At 60.5% G+C, this 9,256-nt stretch overlaps 2 protein-coding genes across 2 annotated transcripts; both read right to left on the bottom strand.

The window, feature by feature from the left end:
• Positions 1–321: 321 nt before the first annotated feature.
• EMIHUDRAFT_372905 (hypothetical protein) lies at positions 322–777 on the bottom strand. The gene has a single exon (XM_005792285.1). The coding sequence runs from the start codon at positions 730–732 to the stop codon at positions 394–396; it is 339 nt and encodes a 112-aa protein (XP_005792342.1). The 5' UTR covers positions 733–777; the 3' UTR covers positions 322–393.
• Positions 778–8,473: 7,696 nt separating this feature from the next.
• Positions 8,474–9,256, bottom strand: EMIHUDRAFT_460386 (hypothetical protein; the record flags this gene model as incomplete). The annotated part of the gene is made up of 3 exons (XM_005792284.1): positions 8,474–8,895; positions 8,968–9,144; positions 9,213–9,256. Coding segments are annotated over 3 exons (554 nt in total), but the record flags the coding sequence as incomplete, so codon positions are not given.

Here is a 9,256-nt window from a genome sequence, read left to right as displayed (position 1 = left end):
AGGTTCGCCGAGCGCGGCGAAATCCGGGGACGCCGTCACCGACGAGCGCGTTGGACTTTTCACTCCGGACAAAGACGGGGACACAGCGGACGATGCGGGGTGTGTCCCCGTCTTAGCGGCGAGGCGCGGGACCGTCTGTGGCGAGGTGGGTCGCGTCCCCGGATTTCCTCAACTCACGGTCCGCTCCCTCTAGTACTAGAGTCTAGGTGCAGGGCTCGGGGAGCGCTTTTACCTTTTTTTTCGGTGCGCGCCCATATCGCATATGGGGAGGGGGTTGTCGTGGCTGTGGGCATGCATTGGCATGCACACTGCCCACTCACTGGAGGCGGACCCGTCTTTAATTTTGAACAGGGGACAGACACGTGAAACACACTTATGCGGGCCGGTCTCGCCTTATATTCTGCGGATCAGCGGGCCAGCCTTGGCCTCGGCCTTCGGAGCTTCGGTAGGCGCCGGACCTCCAACATGAGACGTTGGGTTCCTGCGCCTGCTGCCGTGCCTCACGTCGATCCCCCGTCCAGCCGTGCTGGAGTGAAAGCGCGGCCGCAGCTCGAGCGGTTTGGTTGCAAGTGGCAGGGATGGCGATGGCGCGCCTGGAGCTGCAGAGGATTGTCCGTGGCCACGTGCGGCGGCGGCCGCCAAGGCGCCGACAAACAGTAGCAGCCCAATCAGTAGCAGCACGACGCACGCAGCCACCGAAGCCGGGCGCTGGAACAGCGGCGGGCCTTTCATCGAGGCCAAGCGCGCGGCCAACTGAGAGCTGTTGCGTGACTCAAAGCGAGAGCGAGACGCGTGCATGCCGCGCGCCTCCGCTGCGCGCGAATCCTCGGCGGCTTGGGCGTTGCTCAGCATTTGTAATGGCGGTCGAGCACCAAGCACAAGCAAGCGTCGCCGGACAACTCGGCTGCGCTGTGAACAAAGAATTCATGACACAAATTCTGGGGTGTGTGTGTGTCCTAAAATCCCTGTGTGGTGGCGGCGTACCGTCCTCCCATCCCTCCCTTGGGTTGCCTGTTTTCTTTCTTTCTTTGTGTGTGTCTGCACGGTACGCGGGTCCGGCACTGATGCCGTGAACAGCTGAGGCACGAGCGTTTCCTCGCTCGCGCCCTTGGGGGGGGACAACTCCCCGCGCGCGGCCTTGTGCCACTGGCCGCCGACGGGTTTGGGGTCCGATGACATGGCGTCTCTTCACACTCGATCCGCCTGTCTGTTCACACCTTCTTTCTGCCCACTTCACAATGTGGCAGGGGTTCGTTAGCCCAGAAAAGAAGTTTAATAAAATACGCACACAAAAATGTTTTTACACCTCCACGACGCCAGTCCGCTTGTGGCATCACTCCGACACACGATTTTTCACTCCCCACAGCCGCCAACCCAGGATTGGCCGCTCGAACCGAAGACCGCCGCCCGACATATGATCGGCGGCTCACTTCGATGTCAGCCGCTCGACCTATGGTCGGCGGACCTGGGTTCGAATCTGAGGACCTGGGTTCGAATCGCCGTTGGCGGTTCATAGGGTAGATAAAAATCTTCTGGAGCGTTCCCAGACGTTATTCACAGGCGCGTGGGATGCGTCGGCGGTGTGCATGGACATTCTTGCCCTGAGAACGAGCAGATCACCCCCTCAGTGACTAGCCGATGCGCATCGCATCCTAGTCGCTGGACCCACACAGCTCGTCCCTAACCTGCATGGGGTCGTCACGCTCTTACGGCACGGTGACGCAACCTCCGTCTGCTCACCACCTCTGTAGTGGGTGGGCGTCGTAGCCTTCTGTGGTGTCACGCCACAACAAAGGCGCGGAGAGGGTGAAAGACAGCCGCGGCCAGCGGCTTCGTGAAGAGGTCAGCTATCTGCCCTTGCGTTCGGATGTGGATGAGCTTGACACGCTTCGCGTCTTTCACCTGCTCGCGTAGGAAGGCGATCTGCGTTGCAACGTGTCGCATACGCTTCGAGGAGGTGTTGCCCTCGCTAAGGAGCACGGCCGCCCTATTGTCGCAGAAGAGCGGCATTGTGCATCCGAGGTCCGACTTGTTGCCCTTGTAGTCGGGTAGGTCCTCGGCCATGAACTTGATGGTGTCCGAGACCGCGATGGCCGCTTGTGTGGCCTTGGTCGCAATGGCGTACTCGCCTTCGGACGATGAGGTGGGCGTGGACTTAAGGCGCCCAGCGTGTGCAGAGACAGGCCCATTGCACACAAAAATCACGTATCCCGCCTGAGGCTTTTCCCCGCCATGAGAGGTGTCCGAGAAGATGATCGGCACGAACCTGTCGTAGTCGAAGCTGGCTAAGTCGGCATGCTCTACGATGTGATCGGCGAGGTTGCCATCTGCCTCGCGGCGATAGGTGATCGTCTTGTCCCTTGTCTTGTCCAGGTAAGCGAGGACGCCAAGGGCAATGTTGAAATGGCGCTCCCCGCCCCCCTTTAGGAACTTTGAGAGCGTCGAGTAGGCGTAGCCAATGTCTGGTCGGGAGATGTTGGCCAACCACCCTATCTTGCCAACAATTTCGGCGTATCGTGGGTGCATCATTTCTCCCTCTTCGAGGTGGGTGAGATTGGTGATGTCGTCGTTGCACGGTACGGCGCGCTTACTAGGGCGGGGGTCGTCGCCCAGGAACTCCTTGACGGTATCTTGAATGAAGAGCTTTTGGTGAAAGCTAACGGTGCCTTGCTCTAGGTCCTGCTCGACGGCAGAACCGAACACCCAGGTGAGTGGGCCATTGTCGCGCAATGTGAATCGCTCTTGGAGCATGCTCACAAACGCATCGCGAAAGTCTTGGTTGGAGCAGGCGATCACGATGTCGTCAACGTACACGACGAAGAGCAGGGTGTTGCCGCCTTTGGAGTACCGCCACAGGCATGGGTCAACGACGCACTGGACGGCGTTGATGGAGAGTAGGAACGATCGGAGCGTCTCTTCCCAGAGTGCTCCGCTCTGCTTCAGACCGTAGATGGCCTTGACCAGTCGTAGTCCACGCTCGGGACGCCCCCTCTTGCGCGTGTGATCACCAGTGTATTTGAAGGTGTAGTCGAATCCGTCACCCTCAAAGTGCCATCCGGCAGGGAAGCGCATGTAAATCTGGACGCCCCCTTCGATGTAGCCGTTGAGGTAAGCCGTCTTGATGTCAAGACTCGTAAGGGCGAGGTCGTTGCCTGCGGCTATCGCCATAAGTAGCCGCAGCGTCTCATATCGAACCGTGTTGCTGAACGTGTTGAAGTAATGTTCGCCCAGCCGCTGCATGAAGCCTCGAGCGCAGACGCGCGTCTTCCAGCGGTCTGGGCGGCCGTTCTCATCACGTTTGACATCTCGCACAACTGTTGGGTCGATGACATGGACGCCGGCGGGGATGTCCTCTACGGAGAACGTCTTATTTTGTTGGAGTGCCGTTAGTTCCTCAGTGTATGACGGCATCCATTTCTCTTTGTCAGGGCCCGTTAGGGCAGACTTGCAGCTTGGGGGGATGCCGACCGTGTATGTGATGTCGGGGTCATCGCCTCGTAACATCTTCTGCTTGGTGATGAACTGCTCGATCGCTTCCTCGTCACCGTCTTCGAGAGCCTCACTGAGCTCCTCGAAGTCTGTCCTGTGCATGCGCATCGTATGCGTCATGTTCGCAGTCACGAGCTGCGCGCCGTCCACCCCCTCAGCCGAGGCTTGGGGTGTAGGCTGCTGGCTGTCATGGCGCCCAGCGACGCTCGCCCAAGTCACGTCAGTACCTTTGGGCCCTCCGGGCACAGCGGTCACCCTGGGCGGTGGGACCGGAGTTGCCCAGGTGACATCGTCCCCGGGGGCGCCACCCCCTGGAACAGCTGTCACCCAGGTTGGTGGAAGTGTCGGGTCAGACGACGGGCTGTTGACGGGGCCACCCTTGATGGCGTTGTCGCGAGCGCGCTTGGATATCTTCTTGAGCTGCTTGCTTTTGCCGCCGACTAGCACCCCCTCTGTGGGAAGGCCCCGCGAGGGTGCAGTGGTGCTCCCAGCGTCGGCTCCATCAGCGCTCGCGTCGATTATTGATTGCGCTGTGCCAAAGACAGCGTCGTCGGCGTTCGGGATGGTCGTGTCGTACGCCGTCCAGTATGTTTCTGGGTACATCCTCTCGGCGACACGTATTTGCACGCTTCTTCCCGTCTTGGGCGAGGTGACATCGAGCACGTCACCAGGCTTTGCTTTGGCAGGGACTCGGAAGAGTATCACGTCCTTTGCCTGGGGGCGTTCACTCCCCGCGACGATCGGAGGCGCTAGTGATGGCCCGCTGTCGACGCGTCCCTTAGGCGTGAACGACTCGTCTACCCGGATGTTCCGGGTGATCTTGTACTTGCCTTTTGTTAAGTCGTTGGGCGATTCGCTGTCGGGGATGTAAATGACCATTCCACGCGAGTATCGCGCTGGCCCGATGCACCATCCCTCTGTCGCGATTGACTCGAGCTTGGCACGTCCTTGGATAGGCTCGTTGAGTACCCAGGCCCGGCATCCAAACACACGCAGGAAGCGCACGTTTGGCTTGCGCCCTTTTAGACGTTCATAAGGGGTGGTCCAGGCCACATCGCTTGGGTCGGGGCTCGCGCCTTTAATTTTGGATCCGGCTCGGATCGTGCGTCGAGGCGTGATGTTGAGTCGTAGCGCTGCTTGCGTGAGCGCCATTGCCCAGTGGCAGGTAGGGAGTCCGCATTCAAGCAGCATCGCCCTCGCCACCGAACAGAGCCGCCACATCGCCTGTTCGGCGATGGCGTTTTGGTTCGGCGAGTATGGAGAGCTGGTGGTGTGTTTAATCTCGTTCGTGGTGAGGTATTCGGCCAGCGACTTGCTCATGAACTCCCCACCATTATCAGTGTGTAGTTGGCGACGCTGGCTGATGAAGTATTCCGACATGTCTTGCTCGAATCGGGCGTACTGGACTTCGAGTTCACCCTTTTCTCGCATCGGATATACCATGATGTAGCGCGAGAAGTCGTCGACAAAAACAGCGAGGTACCGATACCCCCCATCTAGACTCGTGGGGAGCGGTCCGAGTAGGTCCGAGTGGACAAGCTCGCCGGGGGCGCGCGACTTCTCAAAACGGGGCGCCTTCTTTGTCTCGGGCGCCCTTCGCATTCGGGATTGTATGCATATACTGCATGAGTCCCGATGGCGCTTAGCTTGTTGCGGGGTAAGCTTAAATTCACACCCCGTCGTGACATGTGGCAACATCATCATAGTCGACGCGGGCATATGCCCGTAGCGTCGATGCCACAGGTCGGCTGCATAGGGTAGCGTTGTAGGCGCAGTGGATAGCATTGGCATGACCGGCTGTGACACCGGTACGGATCGTGGGTCGCGCACTGGTCGGATCTTGACCTTCGAGATGTCTCTCTCGGGTGCGCACTCGCATGGGCAGTAAAATCGGAAGGCCGTCCACGTCGACTCAATCGCGGCGACCGCCGCCGTCGCATCCTCCTTGACGATCGGGCAGAAGTGGTCCAGGCGTTCGCGAATGGTGCTCGAGCCGAGCGGGATGGTGAGAGTATTGCGCCTCTCCGGCCCGTCCCCGAGAATGGTCCAGTCCCGGGGTGCAAGTTGCTCCTCTTGGAAGAAGCAGTGCGGCGCGCCGGGCTGTGCGCGCTTGTTGCTGTCAGGCCCGCCGCTACCAATCTGCACGGTACGCGGGTCCGGCACTGATGCCGTGAACAGCTGAGGCACGAGCGTTTCCTCGCTCGCGCCCTTGGGGGGGGACAACTCCCCGCGCGCGGCCTTGTGCCACTGGCCGCCGACGGGTTTGGGGTCCGATGACATGGCGTCTCTTCACACTCGATCCGCCTGTCTGTTCACACCTTCTTTCTGCCCACTTCACAATGTGGCAGGGGTTCGTTAGCCCAGAAAAGAAGTTTAATAAAATACGCACACAAAAATGTTTTTACACCTCCACGACGCCAGTCCGCTTGTGGCATCACTCCGACACACGATTTTTCACTCCCCACAGCCGCCAACCCAGGATTGGCCGCTCGAACCGAAGACCGCCGCCCGACATATGATCGGCGGCTCACTTCGATGTCAGCCGCTCGACCTATGGTCGGCGGACCTGGGTTCGAATCTGAGGACCTGGGTTCGAATCGCCGTTGGCGGTTCATAGGGTAGATAAAAATCTTCTGGAGCGTTCCCAGACGTTATTCACAGGCGCGTGGGATGCGTCGGCGGTGTGCATGGACATTCTTGCCCTGAGAACGAGCAGTGTGTGTGTGTGTGTGTGTGTGTGTGTGTGTGTGTGTGTGTGTGTGTGTGTGTGTGTGTGTGTGTGTGTGTGTGTGTGTGTGTGTGTGTGTGTGTGTGTGTTTTGACACCCAAACACTCTACCTTAGCTCCTGAGGGGCGCGTGGTTTTAACCACGTAGTATGACTACAGCCCACTACAGACACCCTCCCTCTCCACACGTGTGCACACACCCTCACCCTCTCCCCTCTCCTCTCTCCTCTCCTCTCCTCTCTCTCCTCTCCTTGTCTGTGCTGTCTGCCTGACTCAGGCACTAATTCTGACAAACAAAACGATGACGTGAATGAAATCAAGCTCTGGACGCCCCTCCTCAAGACCTCCTCGCCGGGCGTTGGCAACGCCTCGAGTGGCGGCACGCCCGCCTCCGTTGGCCACTCCTACGCCTTCGGCAACACCGAAGAAAAGGCCCGCCGCCTAAACATGGGCTGCAAGGCGCGCGGGCAGCCCGGCCAACCCTTCGACCACAAGACCGGCCACGGCTACGTCAAGGCGCATCGCGGTTTCTACCACGACGCGATCTTTGTCAAGCGCAACAACTTCAACCTGCTGCTCCACGAGACGTTCGGCGGCGGCTTCTCGCCCACCGCCGTTCTCAAGCTGCGCCGCCTCACGCGCAAAGTCGCGCGCGGCAGCGTTGACCGCACGGCCTACTCGCCCAAGTACTCGCTCTCTTTTATGTCCCACCATGCAGAGCGCATCTCTCTCTCTGTTGTGCGAGGCGTGAACCGCGCCATTCGCTCTCACCTGGCAACCCTGTCTGCACGTCTCGCGCGCGCGTGAACAGGGCTCCAGGCCCCAAATTACGTGTGAGTGTTAGAGTTGTTTGGTATTGCTAAAAATCTCTCTCTCTAATTCTGCCGATGCGTGATTGTGTGTGGGCTGCTCCGAGGGGGCCCTGTGCAATCCGATGGGTAGGGAGTCTGTCTGTGCCCGGGCGGTGTCCGGTGTGGAGTCTCTCTCTGATCCCACCTGTGCTGTTGGGTGTGAGGTCGTGGAAGCTTCGATCCCAAGGGGGGGAGCCGAGCCCACTCATAACCAACTCTCAGGGGCAGTAGGTGGGCGAGCCTCGAGCGCGCTCATCTCGATCGTCAAGGCGTCGCTACGCGCGGTCTTCCGCGGGGGGAGCTTCGTCGACGAGTGCGGGACCGCGGCGCAGACAGTGCCGTGGCGATGCCTCCGGCTGTTTGCGGCGGGCGGCTTGCTGCTCGCAGCGATGGCGAAAAGCTCGTCTCGTGTGGCACACCGAGAGCTTATGCTCTGGCGAGATGTGAGGCGCATGCGCCCAGGAGGGGAGGGCGCATGCGGAGGGCGCATGCGTAACGACGCTGCTAGAGATGCCTTTCGGGGCCCAGAGATAAAACTTCTGATGCCATGCGTGACCTAGTAGTGTCCCCCAGCTATGGGCGTGTCCACGTTGGAGCCAGGTGTGGTGTGGGCGCCGTTCATGGAGGCAACCGATGCGAGTCGACTGGTGTGTGTCGTCGTGGTTTCGTATCAAGAATACTCACTCACACATTACTCTGGGCCTGTCTGTTTTCTTTCTTTCTTTGCTAGCAAAAAGTCCAACGCGCTCGTCGGTGACGGTGTCCCCCGATTTCGCCGCGCTCGGCGAACCTCGACAGCGCTTTCGGTGGCATGCAGCTCTTTGCGACAGAAGCCTGGAGAGCAGCTCCTCTGCTGCTCACACACTCTGCACAGTTGACACAGCCTATTGTGCGGCTGCCACAGCTGTGACAGCGATGGGCTCGCCCTCACTGGCCCTCAGTCACTTGTGCTGCGGCTTGTGTGAGCGACACTGCTCGGCGACTGCCGGCACACTGTGAGACCATGGGTTTGAGGTTAAACCACGCTACCAGCGCTTGGTCACATCGGCCCCGAGGTCAGATCCTTCTACTCTGTTGATGACAAGACTTGTCTACTGGCTGGAGCCGAGCAGGAGGGCCCAGCGCACAACCCCTGGTCAACTCAGGGTCCACACCCCGTACAGTACTCACTCAGTAGGACTCCGTACGTCCTAGTTGTAGTTAGTATGGCAGTGCGGTCGGAGGGCGGCCGGGTCCGTGGGGTCGCCCCGGAGCGGCGCCCCGCGCGATTGTGTATAGTGCCCCTGTGTGCTGTGACACAGCCGCTGTGAGTGTGACGTCAGTCGTCACTGTGAAGCGGTGTTTGCTGTTTGCTTGGCTTGGGTAGCTGCACTGTGCACACGACACGGCTTGGCTTTCTATCGTTTATGTGAGGGCGCTCAAAAAAGAAACTATGCAAGCATTGCAGACAGTATTGCCATGCAAGATGAGAGGCCGTGTTACACTGTGTATATTGTCATCTATTGAGCCCGTCCGGAATATCTCCCCGGCCGCCCCGCCCACCCTGACCCACGCCGGCACGTCCTGTGTCCCGGCGCCCCAGCCCCCACACACTGGGCGGTCCTGCTCCCTTACAGACCCTCTCCTGGCTACGCAGACAACTCTGCGCCGCGCTCCCCTCCCCTACCCCACCACCCACCAAGCCACCCACCAAGCCCCATACGTGGCGGCGCGGGGTGCGAGCACCCACCCGCCCGCGGTCCGCACAAAACCCAAACGGCCTGCAGCGGCCAGGCCGCTCACTCGTCGCAGTGGCGCGGGTCGGACGAGTCGGTCGCCTTTGCGAGGCCTGTGTGCGGAGGGAGGAGGGAGTGAGGGGAACCCACCCCCGGGCAGCCTTGCCGCAAGGCGCAAGCCTCACCCATCGACTTTCCGTCGACGATGACGACAGGGGCGCCCGCCTTGCGGTCCGAGAGGTCGGAGAGGACGGTCGCCGAGGTGGAGGTGACCTCGTTGAGCAGCTTGGAGCGCTTGCGGATGTAGTTGTCGCGCGCCTTCTTGGCGCAGAAGACCAGCAGCCCGAGCACAAGCAGCGTGCCTGCACGCCGCCGGCACAAGGTCGGTCGTCCCGAGGCGGGCGGGGCGGGCGGGCGCGGGGGAGGGCACCGACGGCGGCGCCCGCCAGCTGTGCGATCCAGTAGTCGGCGGCG

This window comes from Emiliania huxleyi (genome assembly GCF_000372725.1).
Source record: "Emiliania huxleyi CCMP1516 unplaced genomic scaffold EMIHUscaffold_1082, whole genome shotgun sequence".
Classification (NCBI taxonomy): Eukaryota; Haptophyta; order Isochrysidales; family Noelaerhabdaceae; genus Emiliania; species Emiliania huxleyi.
The sequence above is the reverse complement of the archived record's forward strand: the minus strand, read 5'-3'. Positions and strand labels throughout refer to the sequence as shown.